At 43.7% G+C, this 26144-nt stretch overlaps 1 protein-coding gene across 2 annotated transcripts in view; it reads left to right on the top strand.

Moving 5' to 3' along the window:
- RUNX1 (RUNX family transcription factor 1) overlaps positions 1 to 26144 on the top strand; it is a 171234-nt gene that overhangs the window by 125733 nt on the left and 19357 nt on the right. For both annotated transcript variants that reach the window (XM_030469014.1, XM_030469013.1), the window contains exon 6: positions 12165 to 12356. In XM_030469014.1, coding sequence (XP_030324874.1) covers positions 12165 to 12356 — 192 coding nt within the window. The remainder of the gene's footprint in view (positions 1 to 12164; positions 12357 to 26144) is intronic.

Below are 26144 nucleotides of genomic sequence, written 5' to 3'. Positions count from 1 at the left end.
AAAGCTGTGCATGCCACCAGCCCATTTTTCATAATGAAAGTACACAAAGAGCGAAAGAGCAGAGAGCAGTTTGTCCCTTTGTGACTTGTGTTTTCTGAAGAAAAGTGAAGAGTGAGGGGGAAATCAGCCTGTTTCCATTAGGCACGCACTTTCACGTTGCCAGCCTGAATTACTCCAGTGAAATAGCAGTGGGTCTTCTGCCTTAGCACAGGACCACATAGCACGGGAGCATCACACAGCAGAGGACCACCTGATACTGGGAGTTAAATGTTTGGCTGCAGAATGGGACCAGAAGTGGCATGCCTGGGTGCAGTCAATTCTGCAGAGCATCTATGGGCATCTCTGGAGCTCTCAGGTCACCTTTGAGTCAGAAAGATCTCCCTGTGCCCCACATCCCAGCTGCTTGGCAGGGCTCTTCTCTGCCCCGTCACAGTGGTTGGCAGGGCTGGCAAAGCCACCCCTTGCCTGAGGTCTCAGAGTCCCCTCACCTGGCCACCTTGAGGGGCTTTCACTGACAGCAGGAACCTGAAGCAAAGCCCCTGTTCTCAAGTAGTTTCAGACTGGAAATCATATAGATGTACCAGCAGGCACACTGCCCATGAGCTGAAAAGACCAGTAAAAGCAACGTGTAGCTGCTGTGACTACCCAGGAGCAAAAATCCCTCAGTGATGGCAAGGTCCAGGCAAGATCTGCCTTCAACTGCCTTCAGATGGACTTCAGCTACTGCTTCTACCCAACAGCTCCTAAAAACAGTGCTGATTGTTCTCCACCAGATATACAAAGGATTATGAAATTTATATGTAGATATATATGTGTATATGTAGGAATCTTTTTTGTCCTACTCAATAGGTAGGACCTCAATAGGCTTTTAATACAAGCACCCTTGAGGTTTCATGGTGCAGATGCTTCTTTTCCATATGGAAAATGTGGAACAAGATCATTTTCCCTGGCATTTATCAGTCTCACTTCTGTGTCAGTGAGGAGAGTTGATGTTGGGTGATGCGATACAGAGGACTATGTAATTTTAATTCAGTAAAATTGTCAGCTATGTGCAATATGAAATCTTGTGTCAAAACTGTTTTTATGGGAGTGCAGTAGCTCAAAAATATTTGCTTGCATAGTTATTTGGCCGTTTGTTTAAAGACACACAGAAGTGTTGACAGGAGAAGCTACTTCCTTGCATAAAGCAGGTAAACAGGAAATCAGAGTTGCTGCAGCGTGGGCAGGAACAGGGCTACGACTGGCCCAGTCCCATAGAAATTATTTCAACTCCTTTTTTGAATCATTCTTTCTGAGATTTGATCCCACTTTGGTTTAGTGGGATTTTAGACACAACAAGTAGGTAGTTATTTTTTGCTTATTTAATTTTTTTCCTTCTTTATCAACATTTTTGCCCACTTTATATTCATTATTTTATTGCATAGTATTTGAACAGCTACGAAGACTGTGGTGAATATTTTTAAGTGTATACCTATATTTACATGGTGGGAGTTTCAAGGAACAGACAGCCTCAGTCTAGCTCTGCTGAAATCAAGTACTCTGTGACAAACAGGAGAGTTAGGTGAATGCATATCCATTCTGAAAATGCTTCCTAAGTAGTCAGCAGGTATGAATTTCTCCTGTCAACTGCTCTTACCTTCAAAGAATTTGTATCTTCTAAGCTATGGTGAACAAGTCTGTTGAGAAGGGGGAGTATTTTCCATAGAAACACAAAAAAAGACTACATAGATGCCACTTGTAAAGAAAAACATTAATAGACAGCACCCTGGCAAAAGGGTTGGCCATAAGGGATGTGGCTATGTTCTGGTCCCCACTGAAGATCCTGGTTCACTGACATTCCAAGTAGCTTTCCAGTGAAGTTAGATGGTGGTGCTCTGAATCATAGATTTCTGAGTCTGGTCCTTCATCTGTCATGTTTCTTCAGGAAAGCTGCCCTTTTGAATGGCAGTCATTGAATTTGAGTGTACAAATGGTTAGAAGTGGCTGCTGGGGCTTTGCATGAGCTGGGGAAGGATGGACTTGTAGTTCAAACCCCACATTGCACCTGCCTAGTGTGTAGGCACCCCTACACTTTCTAGAAGGAAGTTATCTATGGGTTGTTGGTCGGCAATCCCACTGTCCCTTCCAGGGTTCACCCCTCAATGCCTACTTCACTGCTGGCAGATGAAGGTTTCCTTCAGGGATGGACATCAGGACCCTATTGCACACACCCTCTGCAAGCTGCTTCCTTCACCCTGCTCTTTGCAAGAGGTGGGAGAGAGGGACATCTCTTCCTCAGGCTCCTAAGGGAGCTGGGGGAAGGGAGAGGGAAACTTCCACCCTGTCTGGAGTGGTCAGGTGCTCCTGTTTGGCAAACAGTGAATAAAATGACAGTACAGGATCTTTTCTGAAGCCTCTGGCTTTTAAGACTGCCTTACTTACAGGTTTACTGAAAGAATACATGTGGCACTTGCAATGAACAACCCTATTTCCTTCTTGGAATATAACTAGAAGGAGTGAAAATCCATCTGCACTGTAGTCCCTCTCAGTTTTGCCTGCCCTGGATTATCAGAAGGTGCAGCACTTTCCTCCTTGCAGGCCCATAAGAAAACACTGTGAATTTTTGCTTCAACCCCTGTTACCTGTTGTGAAGAATGCAGAAAGGATTTTTGCTCTGCATCTCCATTTGTGCCCTTTCTCTTTTCTCATCCACTGCAGCTGGTAATTGTAATGAGTAAATGTATTGTCTGTTAGTGTTAATGATAAATCTTGGTCAGGCTGTGTCAGTGCTGCACAGGTCCTTGGAAAGCATGTGGGAGAACAATGCCTGGGAGAGGCCATCTCAACTCATCTTCTCATAATTGTAAGAGAAGGAGTTGTCTATTATATGAGGGCATGATGTGCTTGTTAATAACTGAAAGACATCCTAAAGAGAGGGAAGGATGGGAATGTCTCCCTTGCCTTCTTTAATCATGGAACAGATAAGGAACAGCCTGTAAAAATGGGAGGAGACACAAGAAAGAATTTAACCAGCCACAAATGAAAAGTTGACTTTTCTTTTTTTTTTTTTAAATAGCACCTGACCTTTATTCTTCCTTTGCAGGGTGTTTTAGTTTGAGACCATTAAGCATGACATGCATCAGGCCAACTTCTCAAGGCTGACCAGCCCAGAAAAGCCAGGCTGTGTCATAACCTTAGCACATAAAGCTGCAGAAAAATTTAGGTGACAGTGTTGATTTAATTATTAAGGATTCTGTTTGTCTGAGTCTGTCTGCCTCTCCTACCTACACCCTGCATTATGGGCTGTTCTTCATTACCTGTTTTACCTATCTTTGCAATCTAGCCACAAACAGTTTTGGTTGACCACACCACTTCCCTCTTGAAAGTTAATACTGTTTGACTCATTCTGCACTGCTAACACCAAGCCAAAGAAAACAAGCCAAAGAATAACCTGCTTGTATGCAGTGTGGAAACTTCTCAGAGGCCCTGCTTTCAAAATGCTATACAGTAGCTTACTATATCTCTCTGCAGCTGCAAAGAAAATGAGGAAAGCAAAAAATGGTTCAAGAACCTAAAATAAAGGCTAGGCAGAACCACATGAAATTTATGAGCTTTCAGTGAACTGCAGTCCTGTGTAGGCACAATGGAGCATTAGTACAGAGGCAGGACTGCCTAGTAACCTACAGATTAAAATATCCAAAGTAATATCTTTGGAAAAACAGGTATTTTCAACTATTGTGTAAAAACACCAGTGACAGACTCAGTAAAAGCAAATGCCTTTCATTCAAAGGGAGCACATGGCCATCTATATGCTTTTTTTGGACAGGAGTGAAGTTTTTTACAAGTTTTCAAGGTCTGAATGGTCAGTATCCATGTGGAGTAAATTTACTTTTGTGTTGCCAAATTCTCCTGGTTTACATAAACAGTGAGCCGCAGTACTTGACCTTTAAGTTGCAATCCCTTGTTCAACTCTCTCTGAGGCTGAATGATGGAGACCTTTCACTGCCCAGGGATATTTTGATGTAGTGATGAAATGGATTTCTGTCTAAGGTATTTCTCTGACTTCCAATACCATGTTGTTTGTGCAACTCACTTTCCCACTTGTTTGTCCTCTCAGAGGCACTGAAAAGGTTTCTAAGGCCATCATGCCTTGCTCATCCCACTCAGGCTGAGGGGGGAGGTCCAGATTTACCCCACCTAAGCTTACACATGTGATTAAGGTGCCTGAATTAGAAGCCTGCTCCCCTGTACTTAGCAGAGAGACAACTTGCTCCCAGGGGCTGCTCAAACGGAGGCTCAGACCTCGGTGCCTGAGTTCTGTGTTTCTGCAGCTTTTCTTTGGACAGAGTTGCCCCTTTGTGCCTGTATTTTTCTTGGTTGCTTGCAGAACTGTTGGCTGGCTGGTTGTGTCTCATTCTGCACCTACTCTTTCATACATATCTTCAACTATGATGTCTCAGCCCATGGCTGGAGGGTATTCTTATGGCAGTTTGTACGTGTGGGAAGATGCAAACTATAAAGAAACAAAAGAGGCTTTTGGCACTGTGATGCTTTAGTTGGGAGTCATTCAAACTTTGTCAAGGAGTCAGTATTTTTAAAGTATATGCATCGATATGAGGGAAAGGGAAAAGAAACCAAGGGTATAATTTTGCAGACTCATTTAACTTTTGTGAACAACTTCTTCCCTCTGAACTCCTGATGCTCAGTTCCCTTACTTTTACTTCACTGCGATGACCTAATTCCAGGGGTGAACCCACAGAATAATTGCAACTCCACAGCAGAAATGGAGGACACACATATGTCACATTCATCAAAAGCTTTGGTGGCTCCATAGAAAGCAAAATATTTGTGTTTTAAGTGGGAATACATTTATGCATTACAGTTAGTACAGCACAGGCCCTACTAGCAGAGCTGGGGGTGGAGGAAGCTCACCTTGCAAAGTCTGTCAAGATTGCTTTTTCTGGCTGTGGTATCTCAGGGTACACGTGAGGTTTTTCATAAGTTCCTCAGGAGGCAGGGAGAGAGCTGGAGGAGCCCAGCCCAGAGGAGGTCATTGTCTTGCAGTCAGCATGCTGGATGGAGCAAGGGCAACCAGCAGCCTCTGCTTATCCTTTTTCCTGGAAATATTCCCTGCTGTAGCTCTCCTGAGGCAGCTGGATAGTGAATCTGTGGTGGAAAGGGCTCTCAGACTGCAATTAGGGCACTCACCTGGAAAATAGGAAACAGAAGTTTCTTTTCTAGTATTAGAGCAGCTAGAGGAGTTTGATCCAGGCTCTCCCTCCTGCTCTTGGTTGTTCCAGAGCAGTACTCACTCTCGCTGAAAATTTTGCTCTACCTATAATGTCTTTTTTTGTGTGTGCTTTTGTTTTTTTTAAATAATCCCCACTGCTTAAAAAAAGATGTGAAATAAAAAAAAAAACAACACTGCCAACACACAGATTGTTTACTGTTAGAGGAGGTAGGAAGAAAAAGCACCAGCTGCTCAGGGTACATGCCATTGCAGCAGGGCAACTAACTCCCCAGTGGAGGTCCAAGTGGGGGTTCCAGTGGGCATTCCTTCAGGCAAAGCAGGGAGTTTCCAGAGAAGAAGCAAACCTGCCATGTAAATCTGTGTGTACCTCGTTGGTATCACTGGACACTTTTTCAACACACAACCAAACTGGATCACCTGATGGAAAAATTAAATGCTCAGCAAAGGATTGTACCCGAAACATCTAGTCTGTCTGCAGTTGGAGTAACAAACAAAATTTTCCACAGAGACACAGAAAGGGTGAGGTTTGCCAGGGAGATGATAGAAGATGTGCATCTGGGAGGGTTTCCCAGTGTCAGTCTGTCTGTGCTTGGCATTCTGCTTCGAAAAGGCAGCTGGATATCAGCCTGGTTGTAATATCCAGCCTCGTTCACAAGTTTCCCAGCACCCCATGCCTAAGGTCAGGTCAGGTCTGATGACCAACACTGGTAATTACAGACACGGCACAAAAAACATTTAGCATAATATCCTGTCTACTATGATGTTCCTTCTGTCTGGAAAGAAGGCTTGTGTTGTATAGTGCTTAAGAAAAACAGAAAAAAAAAAATAATTGCTCATGAGTCTACTCAAAGCTCTGACTACCATCATCATTATTTTTCCTCACTGCAGCAACTTTTTTTTTTTAACAGAGGAAAAAGAAAAGGTGGCGTGTCTGGTTCCTTTTTTAGGAGCTTTTAACTTTATACCATTAACACTCTACAAGAGGTTGGTGAGTTCTGCTGCTGTCCTCTACCAGTCCTCCTCACGCCTGAGTGCAATATAATTCTCTTCCAAGGGGTGTAGGCTGAAGAGGAAACCACAGTTCCTATTGGTTTTATTTCAAGCCTGACTTCCTAGAATCCTGTGGGCTGCCTTATAACAACAATTAGAACCACATGCTAAGCATGGGCACACATCTCTGCACACTGGGTCAGGTCTGTTTGAAGTCATAGCAAATGACGGTGTAGAAAATTCATACTAGTTGCTTCTATGCAGACAGAAGATCAAGGAAAAACTATGTGCAAGATATTTTATATAAGTGGGTTATCTGGAACATAGAAAACTACTACTGGTTTATGCAATTGAGGCCCTATTTCTATTGTTCCAAATATTTGCTTGGTAGTAATATAGAACCACTATGTTTTAATCCACTATTGTTTATCCTAGATTTTTTTTATTGTGCTAAATATAGTGTACTTACTTCCTAGAATAATATGAAAGAATGTATTTTCTTCTCATCCTTCACTACATACAAAATAATTTGATTTATTTTAGCTCCATGGCACATAACAATGTTTACCACCTTATTAACCAGACACAATGACACATGGCTTATTTTCTACTCTGCTAGACCTGGAGCCAAACCAAAGCCCTGAACACAAACAGCCCTGAAAAGAGGAGATGCTTGGACCAAGGTCTGATGCAGTTCTAAAGCAGCCAGATTTTGTTAAACCAAAGCTTCAGGTCTCATCAGTAACTCCCTGTTTTGGCAAAGTCTGGCCAGATGCTGGATTTTTCTGTGCATAACCCATTTTTTCGATGTGAAAAGTCTCCAGTCCATCTGGGAAAAGGGGAGACAGAGAAGAGGGGGGGAGGTATTCTACTCCCTTCAGGGAGAAAGGGCTCTGCTTAATTAAACTCCCCATGTAAGTGCAACCTGATGATTTTGGGCAGAAAACCTGTGGATAACACCCAGGAAAACTTGTGGCATTTCTGCCTGGGTCTGCCTCAGCAGCCACGAGCCAGAGTCTTCATCAAACACCTGGACTCCCAAGCCCAAATGTTTTGTGGGTATTCAAACGAGCTCCAAATAATCAGATTTGTGAGCAAAAGAGAGAAAATGACAGAAGAGCATACTTGTCCCATGACTTGATTAGCAGAGAAAAAGCCCTTCATTAACCCATTCCAACAGTGTTTACTTGTAAAATGGTCCTGGGAATGTACCCACAGGAATTTTGGTAGCTTCAGTTGGCAGAATGAGAGTAGCAATGCCTTTCCTCAGCCTCTCTTTTACCTGCTTCTCCCCCACTGACCCTGGAAGACATCTAGTGACACATGTAAAACTAGATTTAAAGGTAAGCAATAGGAGACGTTTTTTTCTCTACACCTGAAGGCAGTCTTGAGCGTCCACAGGACCAGAAGTGGTGTGAAACCCAAACCAAGCAACCTTTTCCAATGACTGCCTGGTGTGAACAAAAATGGGGGTGGCCAAGGCACTTTGTTCTTGTCATTTCCACATCCAGACCTCCAACCAGATGGCTGTGGGCCAAGCTGAGTGCTCCACAGTCTCTTGAAGTCTATAAAAGTGCATTTTCCTCCCATTAAGAGGGAAAGTACTTTCATGTTGCATTACTGTAAGAGTATCAGAAAAGCTGATGTTTTTTCATGCCCTCCATGTTTAATATGCTACATTAAAAAAAAAAAAATTAAAATATGCCTGACCTTACTGAGACAGTATTTGAAAAGGATAAAGAAAAAAACAATCCAACCCTCCACCAAACCCTGTGGTTTAGCCAAGTTGCTGGATGTCCTTATTCCAGAATCTCAGACAGTGACCCTGCAACCCAAGGCAAAAAAAAAAAAAAAAATGGCAACCCTTTTATTTCTTCTGCTGCTACCTGCAAATTGATGTCTGACTAAAAGCATGGGGACATAGGGAGGGAAAGAGGACAGCAGTGCTGTGTCATGGAAGCCAGCTCTCTCTGCCAGCTCTGGGCCAAGGTCTTCTTCATTCAACAGCTGGATGTTTGATTGACTTCCATAAAGTCCTGTCGGGTGAATGATCCTCGTGGCCAAACTGCTGGCTCAGCAGAGCCTCACCAGTTTCCAAGCACCTTCCTGTTGCCCTTTTTCATCCTGTATCACGCTGCTCTCCTGTGAAGGGGGAGCCTGGGCTTGTGGTCACCAATGCTGTGCTGGGTGGCGAGTGTCTGCCACAGGGCCACTGCCTGACCACAGGGAAGTCACCACATTTCTCTGTTGTTCAGTTATCCACCTATAAAAGGGGAGTAATGAGAGTCTTGGGCTTTACCAGGGTGAACTGAGCATAACTTGCCTGCTCTTTAAGCAAGGTGTTTAGAGGATAACTTCAAAGTAAAGCTAATAAACACAAAAATACAAGTCACCCTGGCAAATGCCTGTGCATTTATAGTTGCTTGGGAAAACCATTTACATTTGCTGTATTTTTTTTCTGACACAGTTCTTTACCTTCCTGCTGCAGACTGTCATGCTAAACAGGTTCTGTGCTGCTCCCTGCATCAGTCAGTAAGGGAGAAAAGGTTAAATAGGTCTTCTGATGGAGGTAGAGAAGAGTCACTTTTAGAGCTACATTTTGAACTTGGCATTGCCTGGCATTGATTCTAGATAGTTCCTACCAAAAATATAATGCATGGATGAAAGCAGTGGCAGAATTCCCCTGAGAAGAAACCTGCTGGTTCTGATCTTTCCTACCCTAACGCATGGACACAAGTGGGATTTCCAGGAGCCCAAGGGATGAGGCAGGTCTTGGGTGTGGTGATGCCCCACTAGTCCCCCCAGGCTACTGTGTAGGATGCCCCATGCATCAGACTGCTAGCTGAGACAACCAAAATTCAACAGGATTATATGGGCCAGAGGGTTCCAGAAGTTTCACCTGATGGATGCACAGTGCAGAGACAAGTAGAGATTGCCTGGCAACAACGTGCCTCATGGTGACCTCAGGAACATGCTGTGCCTGGGTTAATTTGCCCAGCATGCTGTCTGCTCACTGGTTTGTCTGCCCTGCCTGGTGTCAGGTGCCAGCTCAACACAAATTTAGTGGTTGAGTTAGATTCAGAGCAGGAAAATTAATTCCTGCCTTGGTGGCCTTAATTCAGCCCTTGTCTTCAAGGGCTTCAGAGGAGCTGCTCAGCTCCATGTGAAGATGTGAGCACACCAGCTAATGCTGCTGACATGCTGGGTTTTATTCCAGGGAGGCAAGACTCTGGATGCTGGGAAGGCAGCACCAGGGAGGTAGGAGTAGCAGGAAGAGTAGCAGGGGGCCAAACTTGGCAAAGGTACATTCACTTAAAGCACAGAAGACGCCTAAGCAGAGTTTGAAATTTGGAATAAATTGAATCAGGGGGATGGATTTGGAGGGATCTGCCTCTTGGCTCTGCAAGCCCTGGGTTTAGTGTGATGAAGCTTAAAATAATCCAAATGTATGAGGTATTTTACACATGTTGTATGACTCTGCATGTTTGCATTTTAGTCCAGGGTCAGGACCCCAAGGCTTGAGGCAGTATTCAGCTTTGTACTGCTGACAAATGAAGCATTTGCCCTTGACTAACCAGAATGCCAGAGAAAAATCTTTTTCATCTTTCATAGCCACTTCCCTCCTTTTTTTTTATTTTTTTATTTTTTTGAAAACCCTAATGGGTCTCTTTAATGATGAAACTGCTACTATATAATATGTCTTTTTATAGTTTAATTTTTCCCCTCCTCCTGGGAAAATTTACTGCATAGTGTGGAATCTGAGGCAGTTCAAGCTGTGCCAAAGGGCCTGGCAACAGGAAGAAACACCAAGCCAGTGAGATTTGGAACCATATTATATGTTATAAAATTTAATTTTAGAATTGCAGCTACTGGGAATGGCTTTTAAATGCACTTTTTCCTTTTAGTGCATAAAATGGTCCTGTGTCTTGATTGAGCTGTTAGGGTGGCTTGAAAGAGTCCTCTGTAGAGTAAGGGGCATACAGAGCTCTTCAGAGATCTTATGCTGCTTATTCACTGATACTCAAAATTGAAAGCTGGATGTTTATGAAAGTTTATGTTTTAAATTCTACAAGGATGTGTGGAATAGGGCACAGTGGATTATTTTCAGGAATTTTGTGCCAGTCTTTTTCACTGCTGTAGCTGTGAGTTGAGAGAGGAGTCACTTGCAGAAAGCAAGAATAAAGTCACGGAGAAAGTAGAAAAAAAGATAATTGATCTCTGGGCCAGAGATTTGATGTACATTCCCGTCAGGGTAACAGTGTCCCAAGGGAAAGGGTAAGTCACAAAGATCTGTGAAGCAGCTCATTTCCTGAGACAAATAAAACATGCAGAAAGGGGATTGGGTTTGGTGCAAAATGAGGGATGATGACCTCCACTGCTCCATAAGAAGGTCCCCAAGTAAGAGGTATGAAAATGACATTTTCGGAGCTGGGATCCTACCCCATTGACTGAATACAGGTGGGGTCAGGGTATTTCCTCATAGACTCATTGCAGCCTGTATTTTGCCCTCCATTTGGAGAATGAATCTTTGAGAGGATAACTCATGTGCCAGAGACAGTCTGCTTTTGGGCTTTCTGCTGAAGGCCTGTTCTCTGTGATCTTTAAAAAGAAAAAGCCCTATTGGGGATGGGGAGAAAATGTCAAAGGGAAGTTTTGAATGTGACAGACCCATCCAATTTCAGACATTTCACCAAACAACAAGTCTGCTTGGTGTGGTTTCTATTTCAGCCCCAGACCATAGTGTCAGCAGCCTTCCAAGATAAGATACCTCACTTTTGAAGGACATCTCATAGGACTGGGAAAAATATGGACATGGAAGTGGTTTCCAGATTTGTGACAACAGGTCAGATCTTAAGAGGCTGAAAAAAAGGATTTAGATTTGTGCTTTCATCATGCCTAGCAGAGACCAAGCATTGCGGTAGATGAGACATCCCTCTTGTATGCTCTGTCTGCAGACTTTGTGCTTACAGGTTGACACACAAAGTATCCCAGAGCAGAGAGCAGCCACAGGCAGCAGCTAGAAATTCATTACCTAGTTCCTTACATATCACTCACTGCTGCTAGCTCAGGCTTCTCTTGAAACAAGTCTTGCCAGTGATGAGATTTTTCAGCCCTTCTGTCAGAATTTGTATGTGCCCCCATGCTGCACTAGGGCTGAGCCTTTCCAGCGTCTTCCTCCCAGCCTCTCAGGGCCACAGCAACAAAGCTTCATGGGGACTGTGCTCCGAGAGCTGCCCTGGGGAGTAATGGACCTCCTAACTCCCACATGGTCACGGCCAAGTCCTCTGTGCACTGGCTGGTGGTGTAATGTGAGCATCTGCTCCCTTACAGCTGAATGTCAGGTGAGACCTCATTTTTTGGAATCTCACAGTGCCACTAAGAGACTTCATTACTCTGCAGTTTCAACCCTGCCAGCTTCTGGTGTCTCTTTTTTCTGATTTCTGCCTCTAAATCAGTTGCTAAAGGATCAAAAAATGTGATTTCTTTGGGTTTGTTGTTTTATAGTCCCACTCTACTTGCCTAATTACTTTACCTCGTGACAAGCTGGGGTTGAATTTTTTAGGCATTATTCCAGTGTAAGTTTAGCACAGGGGCCACTCAATGTTCCCTCTTTTCATGCACCCCCACAGAGAGACCTCCTGTTAGGAACACTTCTTCTCACAGCGAGAGGTGTAAGAAGGCACTGCAATTTTTAGTGGATCTGGTGCTTCAGAGCAGGCCATGTCTTGGGCTGCCCCATGACATGCTTATCAGGCATGACTGGTTGTTGTCTCCCGGGCATGCAGAGACGTGGTTTCAGTTTAATTTCAGATGGCCACTAGTCCATTAGGTGTTTTGGCAGTGGATGAGGACTTAGGGTGTTTTTTTTTAATTTAAAAAAAAAATCATCAGACCTCATGTATCAGCGAGACTTTCTGATCTTTTTCCCCCCCTCCCACAATAGGACATCGCCAGAAAATAGATGAGCAGACAAAGCCCGGGAGCTTGTCCTTTTCAGAGCGCCTGAGTGAACTGGAGCAGTTGCGTCGTACGGCCATGAGGGTCAGCCCACACCACCCAGCCCCCACACCCAACCCACGAGCCTCCTTGAACCACACCACTGCCTTTAACCCTCAGCCTCAGAGTCAGATTCAGGGTAAGTACCTCATTGCCCCCCTGACCCTCCATCTCTTCTGCACTCTCCTTGGCCACCTTTAATGAGTGAGAGCTTTTGATGAGTGAAAGGAGAAGCTTCCTAACATCTGTCTGTGCTTCTAAAGTCCTGACAACTTTTAAGAGGTCTTGTCCTCCCAGCGTCAGTACAGCTCACAGTGTTAACCTCATCTGTGTTAGAAGCATACTGTCATGAAAGTTGTGGTTTTCTTGCAAAGATGCAAGATGCCTTTTTCTATGAGTAGGTGTATTTCCCAATAGTCTTTATCAATTAGATTTGGTGCTTGAATGAGAGAAATACCATCAGTGCCCTTCTTTGACCTTTCCCAGGAAGGCAGTAGCAAGGAAAACTTTGCAGAGTGTTTTGTACCCTGAAGATGATCTCTTAGTTCTAAGACATGAATGTGGGCAGGGTGGTGACAGTGTATTTCTGTAGCCGGTGGTTATCCAGTGGGTTTTATTTGAATGAAAACCTGCTAAACAATGACTCAGGAGTCTGATTTCCACTGAAACTCAGGCTTGGATGATGCCAGTGAAGCCAAGTCATCTAACTTGGAATCTTATCTGCTACTGCTGGATCTGAGTCTGTCCCTGCTAAAACCAGCTCTGTCCCTGGGATTAGCTGGAACTTGGTGAGCAGTGAATCAGGTCACTAAACCATCAGCTGTTACATGGTTTTGCAAATATGAATCAAAATGCAGACACACAATGAGATGCACTGAAAGGGAAGGTGCAGGACAGTATTAGTTTACCGAGTGCTGTTCCTAATGAAGGTTTTCTCTGTTCTTCCAGCCTAAAGGAAAAGACTTTAGTTGAAGTTTTCTGCTGGGGTTTTGGGTAGAAATAGTTACTGCAAATTGGAGTAAGTGGGCTTGTTGTTTTCTTCAGCATTTATTTTTAAAACCAGGGTACTCTTTTTTTTTTTTTGCATGCGTAAAAAGTTATTGTTTACCTAAGGCAAACACTCATTACATCCTTTCATTCCCTGGGCTAGAAAGGTCTTTGGCTTAGTGAAATCTGCTGCAAATCTCCCATTGACTCCCTGTGAGCAGAAGTGGGCATTATTGAGTAGCCTGGCAAATAAATCAACACCTTGTCATGTGCTGTACTGTAGAAAGAGGGAGGCAGAAAGACAGTCAGAAGGACCACCCAGCACCTTCCCTCCCTGGAGCCACACCAGGTCAGCTCAGGCAAAGGATACAGTCCTGCAGTTCTCCAAGCCCTTGGCAGCCCCCTCACTTTTTTTTTTCTTTTTTTTTTTTTTTTTTTTTTTGATTTGCAGAGCAAACCAGGTTGGGTTTCTCTTGCGCACAGCTCCATTCCTATAAAAGAAAATGCACGTATTATTATGGCTACTCAGCAGCCAGCAGTTACGTGGGTGGAGGTATCAGTGGCAGACTTGCATTCTTCAGCTTCTTGGGAACTCTATATCCTTAGCAGGGTATCGGGTTTAACATCAAGTATCCCCTCTTCCCTGGTTCCCTGTGAAAGTCCTTTGCTTGTACGACTTCAGAGGGACAGGCTTTCCATGCTCAGCCAGGGATTCAGCTGCTCTCTCCAGAAATAGTTTTAGGAGGCTGCTCTGCTTTGCTCTTTGCAAACCAGATTTTAATGCATTTCACCTGCAGATGTAGCTCATAAACCCATAGCAATTGAACTGCTGATGTTTCCTCACTGATACCCTCCTCTTCCTCCTCACCTCTCAGTCTGCTTTTCTCCCCGTCCTCCTTTTCATCAGCCTCCAAAATGTGCACGTTATCCACTGGGCAACTTGTTGAGGCTTGCAGTCACTATCAGTAAAATAAGCCCCAAACTGCAGCCTCCCTCAGTTAGGGCTGTCTCTGCTGGAGGCACCTTTTCATTTCTAGGGCTTGTCGTTTCAGGGTCATGCTATCAGGGCAGGGGAAAGGAACTAGTGAGGCAAGGAGCTTCAGCACCATAAGTTTGCCTCGGTATTTGAAGGATGATTGGGTTTTGGGCAGATCCCCTTACCTGTAGTAATTCGGTATATCTTAATTTTTTATTTTTTTTTTAATAAAAAGCACTGCATTTCACAACACGTCTCCCCAAAACCATAAAACACTTCTGACCTTTTCCATAGCATTGCTATACCTATCTGCACATCTTTGCATCCTGAAACACTGAGACTCTGAAGAGAGTACAGAGTGCTTTTTACAAAAGTTTAAAATAAGACATAAAGGCCTATACATTGCTAACTTCCAAGTAGTAGCATTAAGCTTTGCTTTAACTCACACCAATATGAATCACAGGCTACTTACTATTCTACTAATCCAAGTCCAATTATCTTTATTTTTAAAGAAACCAAAAGTTACTCAAAATAGACATCTCAGTCTAGTTCTTGCATTTAAAGGGGCAGGTTGCCATGCCACTAAACCACTGTTTATTTGTTGAGGTTTTCATCTATAAAAGAATTGAGGTTAATTTTAACTTCCTATTTTACCAAGTCTTGAATTTGAGCACAAAGCTGCTTGTGTCATGGATACAAGTCCAAGCAAGTTAAGAGACCATAAATTGCTATAATCGAGTTTTATGCTTCTTTCATATCACAAGGAGAGAGAAAGTACACCTGTTCATTAAAAAAATCTAACCATAGCCAATTCAGAGACCAAAGGGGAACAGAAGGGAGAAAAAGCTTCCACCACATGGTTTAAAATCACACATGGTTTAAGTTGAAAGATTACTTTGTGCCAGTACCAAGCGTGTAATATCAAAGGATTTGACCTACACACACAGAGTAAGGAAATTCAGTTAAAGCTCCAAACCCAGCCAACACTTCAACCTTAACTCACCCCTTCCTTTGTATGGTGAGGAATAGAAAATAGACCATGTGAGCTGTTCTGGCTTGTTGTTTAGGAAAGTTCAGGTTAGGCCCTTGATGAGCATTTAAATTTATATATGTAATAACTATAAATATATCTATCTATATCTATGGTTGAATTTCTCCTAACACCTGATAATAAATACTGATTTTACAGTGGTTAACATTAACCAGAGTAGGGAGTTCTGTAATTCAAGTTTTACATGAACATGAATTTATATGGTTTATTTACAGTATTATTTTATTTCTGGTCCAATAGAAATATTTCAAAAGAGTAATTAATCAGGCTAAGATATATTCTTTTGGAGGTATTAATGATAAGTTAATAAATAAGAAATTTATAAGTAGGGGGATTAGGAAAAAAATCCCCAAAAATGTGCAATTTAATAACTCCTCTTTTTTCCCCCCCGGAATAGCCCAAGTAGTGTTTCCAACTGGTAATTTATTTATTACCATAGATTTTTTTTAAATAAATAAAATAAAGCTATTTCTCCTTTCTAGGGAAAATAGTAATCATTCAATCAATTTAAACTACATGCTTCTGGTTCTTCTCATGCTTTTAAAAATATCTGAGCTTGCTTGCCTGCTTTTTTTTTTTTTTTTTTTTTTTAATTTTGTAACCTTATATGTTAAGTTTCAGCTGGGACCACTCTTTTATGACCATGTCTAAAATCCCTGGAAACAAGAGGCTGTAATAAAACTGCTGACAGATCTTTAAGCAAAGCAGCAGAATGAGCACCGATAGCAAAGTGAGAGAAATCATTTAAAGATCAGCTCTTTGAATTAGCAAGAAACATAACAACTGAGAGATTATTTTGTTACAAGCCAGCCTTTTGTCTTCTTCCAGGTGCCATACGCTTTGTTTAACAGGCATTTCAAGGTCCTTGCTATCATAATCTTGTTCCACCAAAACCAGCCCAAGTTTATCAGGCTTCCCATGAACTGGTGGAACACATGAGTGGAGTCAAGGACAGCGTTTAAGCTTAGGGAATTATAAGAGCTTTGTTCCTACTCCGGCTGTATCCTGCTCTGATTTTTAATATTTCCACTTTTAAATCAGCTTAACAGGCCTTAGATTAATAGAGTTAGAAATGTTCACAAGGCAGTGTTGCAGAGTGGGCTCTGGTGGGGCTATCATCTCTGCCTTTTGCTGCTGCAAAATGCAGTTTTCAGGCACTTTTGAGAAGCCTGATTGGCATTCTCATAGCTCCCTGCCAAAACAGATGAACAGACTCTCTAGATTAGGGGCTCATCAACAGTTTCTGTTTTGCAATATGCCGAATACCAGTACTTTTATGTTCTCCTTGGACACGTCTGCCTCTCCCCATCGTCCCTTAACCTGGCATTCTTGCAGAGGGAGTGCATGGTGCTTTAGCAGCGTGTCATCCCATTTCCACTTGATTAACCACCTAACCTCTCCATCCCAAAATACACTCCCCAGCATGTCGAGCAAGTGCTGACTGAGCTTGGCACCCTTCCTGTCAGTGCTGCTCCTCCTTCCTCACACCCCATCCCGGCAGAGTAGCAGGGGGTGGGCTGTGCCAGTGGGCAGCGCATGCAGCAGGCACATCTTTTCCAATCAGAACTGCCCAGGGATGCCAAGCTCCCCAGCTCTGGTGCATCTGGAGCTCTGGTGCATCTGCTCCCCCTCTACTCTGCTCTCCAGGTGAGATCCCCACCTGGAGTACTGCATCCAGTTCTGGAGCCCCTATTTCAGGAAAGACGTGGACGTGCTGGAGTATGTCCAGAGAAGGGCCATGAGGATGATCAGAGGGCTGGAGCACCTGTCCTATGGGGACAGACTGGGAGAGTTGGGGTTATTCAGTCTGGAGAGGAGAAGGCTTCAGGAGACCTCATTGTAGCCTTCCTGTATCTGACGGGGGCCTACAAGAAAGCTGGGGCGGGACTTTCTAGGATGTCAGGTAGTGGTAGGACCAGGGGGAATGGATTCAAACTAGAGGAGAGTAGATTTAGATTAGATGCTAGGAAGAAGTTCTTCACCATGAGGGTGGTGAGACACTGGCACAGGTTGCCCAGAGAGGTGGTGGAAGCCCCATCCCTGGAAGCTTTTAAGGCCAGGCTGGAGAGGGCTCTGAGCAACCTGATCTAGTGAGAGGTGTCCCTGCCCATGGCAGGGGGTTGGAAACAGGTGATCTTAAAGGTCCCTTCCAACCTGAAATTCTATGATCTGGCTGTGGGAGGCCTCCTCCCCAGCCCCATAGGACAGCTTCCCCACCACAAGTCAGATGATGAATGCCTTGGCAGTGGCCAGAGGAGAGCCTACTTGATAGCTCCTTTCCATAGACTTTCTCCTGGGGTGAGTGGCCAACATGGCAAATGCAAGCCAGGAGCCTGCTTCAGGCAAGGGGGATTGTATGAGGTTTAACAAGGCCAAGTGCCAGGTCCTGCACTTGGGTCACAAGAAAACCATGCAGTGCTACAGGCTTGAGGAAGAGTGGCTGGAAAGATGCAGAGCAAAAAGACCTGGAGATGCCAGCTGAGCATGAACCAGCAGTGTGCTCGGGTGGCCAAGAAGGCCAACAGCATCTTGTATCAGCACTGATGTGACCAGCAGGAGTAGGGAAGTGATTGTCTCCCTGTATTTGGCAGTGGCAAAGCCACACCTCAAATACAGTGTTCAGTTTTGGGCCCTTCACTACAAGCAGGACATTGAGGTGCTGAAGCAATTCCAGAGAAGGGCAACAAAGCTGGTGAAGGGTCTGGAACACAAGTCTTATGAGGAGTGGCTGAGGAAACTGTGGTCTGGAGAAAAGGCTGCTGAGGGGAGACCTTATCACTCTCTACAGCTTCCTGAAAGGAGGTTGGAGTGGGGTGAGGGTTGGTCTCTCCTCTGTAGTAGCAAGCAACCAGACAAGAGGAAATGGCCTCAGGTTGTGCCAGGGGAGGTTTAGATTAGATATTAAAAGAAACTTATTCACTGAAAGGGTAATTAAACTGGAACAGGCTGCCCAAGCAAGTGGTTGAATCACCATCCCTGGAGGTGTTTAAAAGCCATGTAGATGTGGTTTAGCACTGGGCTTGGTAGAGTTAGGTTAATGGTTGGACCTGAGGATCTTGTAGGTCTTTTCCAACCAGAATGATTCTGTGATTCTGAGAGGTGTTCTTTCTCCTTTCCCCTTCTTTCAGTGCTGGTAGCCACCAAATAGCCCCTGAGACCTGGTGAAAGGACAGGAGGTGAAGTCACTGTGGGAGTGTAAACCTATAGCCTGAGTGCCACAGCCACTGGGAGGTCACAGGAAGTTTGTTGAAATAGTGATGTTTTCCCAAAAGTTTTGCAAAGGAAATCTGCTTAGTTGGAACATATCCAACTGGCTCTATCAAAAAGGAAATTTTATAGAGAGAAAATGTCTTTTTACTGAAAGTACACTATGTTTCTTTGATTCGCTCTGGTTGCTCATCATATAATACTTATATATAAAGCCACGAGTAACCTCAGCAATTTTTCTTTTTAATGGGTACAGTGACATTAGCAGCAGACTCACCCCGCTATCTGTTTATTGTGTCATAAACCAGTCTGCATGCAAAAAGATGAACACATGAGCATGTAAACTGGATTAGCATTCCTAAAGCAATTCTTTCATTCAGTCCAACAGAAGTCCACACTGGGGAAAAATCCCTCCTTTGTCATGCCCCTACTAACAAATTTATCTATAGAACTCCTGAACCTGAATCCATCCTGTAGCTCTGCAGACACAGGTGTTCTTGGGTTTGTCCAGAGTTACTTTCATTAACCATACTAGAGCACATCTTAGGAAGTTTGCTCTAAAGCACAAAGTAAAAGGGAGCAGCAGGAAAGTGACTCTTTCCATCTGCAGAAACATAGGAGGAAGTTGTGTAGCATTTCTGGCCAAGTGAGGTTTCTCACTTTGCAGTGCAACAAACACCCTCCATATTTGTATCTTGGAGAACATTTATGAGGTTATAGCATAAACCAAATAAATAGTATAGACCAGAAAATATCTGTCTGGTAAAGACATACACAAGATGTGCATACTGCAACTAAATAACTTGCAGGTTCATTGTGGCCATATTTCTTTACTTATCTCTTAACATCATTTTTTCCTCAGTCATTTCATCCTGTGTGGAAAGAGCATCCTAACAGCAGGAGACATGTCTTCCTTTTGATTTGTAAAGTTTAAAATGCCATCTGGGTCCTCTCCAAATACTAATTTTGACAGGGATAAAATTTTGTTACCGTGACACATCTTTGCCAAGACTTTGCTTATCTGCAGGGCTGGTTGTGCTTTGACACACGAGAGGGATGGTGATACCCAGCAGTAGCCCAGGAATAAGAGCAGTCCCAAAGAATCCCCTCTGTCCAACATTAGAAATCTCCTCTCTTCCCTCTTTCTCTGCCCTCTCTTCCCTCTTTCTCTGCCAGGACCAGACCACCAGCTTTGCCATTTTGAGATACTGTATTAACAGTAGTATAGAAAGTTTTATAAAAGCCTCTTCTGAGGTCCAGATGAAGTAATGATTTCTCAGTGTTCAAGAAAAACTAATTCAAGTGGCAGTGAGTACAATGGTGGAGGGGGACTGTTAGTATGACAAGAGGCATAAAGATGTTCCTTTCAAGAAGAGATTAGCATAGCTGGGTTTATTCAGCATGCCAAAACAGAGGCTGAGGGGGAAGATAATTACAGTCGATAACGACAGCAAAGAGGTTCTGCTCTGGGGAGGGAGAAAAACTATTTGTGCCAAAGGAGAGTGCTGACTTGAGAACAAGTGGTTATTCTGTAAACCGACCATCAATGAATCTAGGCTGGAAATTAGAAGATGGTTCCGAGGTATCAGAGCAGCCCTGGCAGCCTTCCGGGGGGCTATTAAAGACAGAAAGACATAATTTAAGGTAGGTCTTGCTATGCTATGTAATGCAAAATACAAATTGTGGCTGGGCTGTGAGGCCCAGGAGATGCTCTCTCAGCCCATGTTTTCTTCCATTCAATGAATTCTCCTCACCTGTTGCTTCACTGAGGCAAAACAAGGGGCATTGAATTCTCCAGGACAGGCAGGAGGAGGCTCAGGGATCTTCTCAACTCTGTTCTGTCTAATCTCAGTGACAAGATAAAACCTTCACCTGCAAACCCCTTGTGCATTCTTTACACCCCAACTTGGACCACCAAGTCTTCAGCATTTCTCTGAACAAATCCTGTTTGGAATGCAGGCTCAGCCAGCTCTCCAGCACTGGAGACCTTGGACCTCCCTCTCTTGCTAAGGGGAAGGTTTTTCCCATTCGAAAAATGGTGGGAATCTGGCCTGCTACCTCTTGCCTCTCAGCACATGAAGGTTTTATCCCCTTCAGCCACAGATCTGTTCTTCTTCCCACTGTTCCCATTGGGGCCAGAGTGAGGTGAGGAAGCCAGTTCCTCAACACCAGCCCTCAGTGCAGGCAGCACGCCAAGCTCTGGGGCATAAGCCTTGCTCAAGAGAGCCTCCCCTGCCTCCTCACATTCAGCTCTAGAAAAAAAAAAAAAAAAAAGAAGAAAAAAAAAGGTTTAAATTGTTTAGCTTTTTCATCAACTTAAGACACTAATGGAAAGAGTTATGTAATGGTGTTTAATCCAGAAGATTTCCAAGTGTCGATATATTTAAAAGATATCAATCTTCATATTCCAATTGCCTGTCACTTCCTGGGATTAAAAAATCAGTAGATAAGGCAACAAATATGTTCTCAATCCCCAAGCAATATCTCCGCTTACACAAATTTTCCTTCTGCTTTTTAATGTCTTTTTTCCCTTTTTGTCCCCAGCACAGATTGCCCTAAAGGATGAATTTCACTAAAGAAAAAGAAATCTTGGGTTTAAGGCAGAAATTGAAGTGTTTAGAGATCTTTATTTTGTTCTAAGGCTTGTCAAAGTAATTTTGTCTATCCCTTGGCAAGTTATTTAGAGCTTGATTTTATACAAAGCATTTAGGAAAATTTAGCGCACAGAAAGGTGCCTTAGCAAAATTTTTGGTAGTGCCCAAGCACCTAAGCCCCAGAAAAACCAGTGACAGTTATGGAGATGCCTTTGGAAATCTCCCTAGCTGTCTAGCTGAATCTTTAGGCACCTATAAAATTTGGCAGCTTGTGCCCAGGCATAGTTATATTTTTCATTAATCAGTCCATGTCTTTTACCACATGAGAACATCTTCAAGCTGATGGGTACTGTGAAGAGAAACAGAGCTTGCAGGTAGGGGCAAGTATCCCTGGTTCAGTTTTTAACTTGCACAGCAATCCTCTCTGGTTTGTTTTGTTTTGTCATCTTCAGCTCATTATAGCAAAATCCCTTCTCCGTTATGTCACTGTAAGTGCAGAGCCACTCTCTGACCCAATGCAGGAATCTTGTGCCCACATTGATGCTACCAGCCTCGTGTTAGTGCTCTCAGATTGCTCTTAGGTTGCTGGAGAAAAGTGTGAATTACCCAGGCTCACTTCTTGCTCCTTTATCTTTTGGCTGGTACGGCAGTGCTAGAATCAGCCCTCTGAAGTGGAGCCTCTTCACTCTCTTCTCTCCATTTCTGGAGTGACTGAGAAGGCTCAGCAACCTTCAGGATGGCAGCTTTAATGCACTGCACCTCAGGGGACATTTTCATCTGCTGCTGAGATTAGCTGGATCACTGGGCTCTCTTACTTTTCCATGGAAACACCTTATTCTGGATCAGTGCTTCTCTTGCCCAGTGCTACATCTCACCTATGGCATCAGTGTGCTGGAGATGTCTGAAGCAAATATCCCTGCCTGCCCCAGAGACAGGTACTCACACTGTCCTGAACTTTGGATGGCAACCCATGGCAATGTGTTTGATAGCATTTCAGCATTTAATGCAGCTACTCCTTGGTTTTGAGGTTATTCCTCACTGGGCCCTCAAGTGTATTCTTGGCCTTTGAATGGCCCAATTGTGAGCAAGATTAAAAGCTCTGATTGCAAAACTCTGGTAAATAAAATGTCTCTTAGTTCTTTACTGACAAACCCAGTTTCTTTCCATAGCATTCTCCTCTTTAATCCCCTCTTGGCAGAACATGACATGTTTTGATACCAGCGCTCAAATTACCTTCCATGGTAAATAAAACAAACAGAAAATAAATAAGAGTTCCTTACCCTAAAAACAAACATCTACTAAAACCAGCTTATTATTCAGCTGATGCTGCCAATGTGCCAGAAGATACCACTTTGATTTTGTAATTGAATGTATTCTTTCCACTCAAATACTGAACTGAGCCTCTCCAAACCTGAAATGCTGAGGTTTTAGAGCAGAGTCACCTCAGGCACCCTTTCTATTCGCCATCAAGAAAACAAAGACGGAGGAAACAAGGAGACTAGCAGAGAAGTTGGTGTTCAAATGTTTGTTTCTGAGGGAAAAACCCCACCTCAGTACAGAGAACCCACATTGTCTGGGTTGGTGCAGACAGCTAGATTGGGATGGAGTGAAACCAACTCCCCCTGGCTCCACAGAAGGCTGCAGTAGCTACCGATGCTCATAGCAGCCACGGGGCTCTGCACTCAGGAGAGATGGCCCAGGTCTCTTCTCTCTTCACCAGTGGGATTTATCCATGGGGCAGGGGGCTGCTTTCGAAGCATCAAGTGCAGGCATGCCCTCACCTCTTCCTCTGCCAGGCCTTTAACAAGATGTTGCGTCAAGCAGATCCTTCTCTAATGATCCCACGTGGTTAGAAGGTTCACAGGGCTCCTTTTACATGGCTGAGTACACAGTCCACCCTTAGCAAACTTATAAATAAGTTTTCCCTGCGTAGTCAGTATATTATGACCCCTATAAACTCAGGTTGTTCACATGCAAAGAACAATGGGCTTGGATGTGCTCGGTAAAACAATCAATTTTGTGGGGAAGTGCACATTATATAGTCAAATAGATGACTGTCTCCACCTGAGCATTTTCATTCTATTTATACAACTCTTCTCTTAAAAGCATTGAAAAACAGAAGTATATGAAATAGATCCATTAAAAAATCGTGGATTTGCTGTCAGGGTCAGCTTGATTTCCAACAGTAAAAGCCTGGGTCTGTTTCAGAAGTTTACTTGGTTTATCTCTGCCGGACAAGAGACTCGATTCAAGATCAGTGACTCTCAGAGCTTTCAGGATCTAGTGCTCAACTCCAGGCACTTTCAGGGAGCTTGGATATCTGCAAGAGGAGATCTTTTGAACGTCTTTGATTAGGTACCCAAAAACTGAACTGGATCACTAAGCATGCTTTAGAATATAAACCATTGTAGTTTCCATCCTCTGAATTTTAAAATGATTACAATTATCAGACCTTATAGATACAACCTGGCCATTTTAGGTTCCCTTAGCTTCTGGCCAACCAAATTCAGGTGATCGTTACCAACAAAAAACAATGAAATTGTTTGCAACTGTTTTGCATAGCAAAAAGTTACATACTCACTGCTTTATTTATTGTAAGTTTCTAGTATCCAGAGAAGTTACTGTAAACTGCTACATCATTTGGCCTGTAGGAAAGACAACATTTGGTCAGAAACAATTCTTCATTTTATTAGTGTAGTGATGATTTACAGCCGGCTGAGCAAGTGTAGCATTTATGATGATTTCAGTTCTCATTACATATGAGATATAAATATACTGAGCATTTATAAGCATATAAATATATAAGAGGATATTAATTATACTGAAGTATATTTAATTTTTAAAATCCCAAGTCCAAACAATGATCCTCATTCTGCAATAAAGCACGTGAATTACTGCTCAAAGAATGGTCTCTTTGATATCCTCAAGACCAATATATGCATGAGCAATTTTATATGCAAAACCATTTGCAAATTCAAACTCAGTATTAATTACTTCATGAGGGAAGGTATCCACCAGAAAACAGGGCTGGTCTCCCATACATTATAAAAGTGAACACTTGTGTTAACTTGAAAGGGAACCACACAAGGGAGGGAGACATTTCAAGTGGGTGTAGACCAAGGTTTGCCAATTAACACTCACCTGGATACAATGGATTGCTAGCGTATTGTCATTTTTACCCCTTCTCTGCAAATGCTTTTTTGAAAAGCTTTCTTTCATCTGCCTTCAGCTTTTAAATACATACCTGGGTGCCTGTGTCAGGCTCTTGTACTGATGGTTCTCCCAAGCTCCCAGCCATTGCCAGCAGATAAGCCCCGCAGGTGGATGCAGCAGGGGACCAGCTTGGGACTTCCAGGAGTCAGCCCTGGCTCAGGGAACCTTTCTGTCTGTCCCTCCCTGGCAAATGACTGCAAGTGCTGCCCATTTCATGTCTTATGAAATGCAGGAGCCCCGTGAACTCCCTGAGGCTGAAGGAGCTGGAGAAGAGCTTGCAGCTCTGGTCCAGGGCAGCTAACACTGAGCTGTCAGGGCACGGGGAGAAACCAGGTGGAGCAGGGCTGGTCAGGTGCCTGGGGCACTGTGAAGGGCCCAGCCATCACCAGCACATCTGTGGGTCACCCACAGGTGACCAAGCCCAGGGAGGCATAGTGCCTGGTGAGATGATCTCTCTGTGCGTGCCAGAGCCTGGGGGAAGAGCCACCAGCACTGCCCACTCTTTTCTTCACCAGGGTATCTAATGTGCATCCAGATGTAGAACAGGGACTAGGTTGAAGCAGGTGAGAGAAGTAAAGGCAGAGAGGAGAGAGTCTGAAAACACGTTTTCCTGGAAAAGTGAAGGAAATCTACCCATGGAAAAAAAAAAGCAAGAAAGAAAAACAGCTGTGCTAATTCTTGTGCTTGTTTGATCATGTTCAGAGCAGCCTAAACTCCCATGGAACAGTTTTGTTTCATGAGGGTGGTGCATACCGAGTGTGTGTCCATGTGATTTTTGTATTTGTACATTAAACATTTCCCCAAGATGTAATTCCTTCCCTCCTGCACTTGGAATAAAGTGACTTTACAAGAAGGACTGCCTCCAAACAGCAAGCAAAGGAGGGCTGTTGGGGCAAGATAGGGCAAACATAAATGTGTCTGAGCTAGCTGCTCCACCCAGCCTCTCATCTTTATATAAATAAAAAAAAATAAAAAATGTTTCCAATAACTGAAACAGGCAAGGTCTGATCTGCACAGACGGTCTGCAGGCATCTGCCCAAGAAGCTGACGGTTGGCTGGTACATCCTCATCTGATTTATGTTGTGTGTGTGTTAAGCCTTAAATTGTTGAGTCTCTGGCTGGCTGCAGTGGTATTACTGGATGGTTGGTGTATGTTTTCAGCTCACAGAGCTGGCTCTGATACTGGGGCTGTTGGCACTGAATCAATTCCAATCTCACACCTGTCTGAGACAATGAAGGCCTTGTTGCACACATCTCCACCAAAGGCTGTCATACAACTTATTTTTCACATTTGAAGAAGGAAAAAAAATAAAGGGAGGACTGAGGAAATGCTGTCTCCTCACAAGACACGTTCTCCGTGCCTTGATGCAGCATGCCCCTCTTTTCTTTAAGGGAAAATATATTTACAAAACAAAGCCAGTGGAGTGCTTATGGAAAATATAGCTTAATCCTTGCAGTTCAATGTGCATAAGGTTTATTCTTTAGGGACTTATTCTGTAGCTACCTGCCTGGTGGATTAAGCATGAGAGATAGGCACCTATTTTGTTCCACACTGTCTGCAAAGTTTACCTCCAGCTGGATTAATGCTAATAATAGTTTCTTATCTGTGTGCTCCTGCACCATTTACCTAGCTTTTTTTAGCCATTTCTCAAGATCTCAGAGGTGCAAAAGGTGCTGGGCTTGGATACCAGTGTGGCTGAGATCCTCTGCTTCCTGGCACTGAAGCAGTTCAGCTTGGCTGGAGAATCATCCTGGCTCCAGACACCATTCACTCCCAAGCTGAGAACGGGTCTCTGATCTTTGTCTTGGTCATCCAGCTTTGCTCTCGTGGTCTCCCTTTACCCACTCTTCCTCCTCCAGTTCTGTGGCTCAGATGTCTTAGATGTACATCCTCTGGAA

This window comes from Calypte anna, chromosome 1, assembly GCF_003957555.1.
Source record: "Calypte anna isolate BGI_N300 chromosome 1, bCalAnn1_v1.p, whole genome shotgun sequence".
NCBI lineage: Eukaryota > Metazoa > Chordata > Aves > Apodiformes > Trochilidae > Calypte > Calypte anna.
The sequence above is the reverse complement of the archived record's forward strand: the minus strand, read 5'-3'. Positions and strand labels throughout refer to the sequence as shown.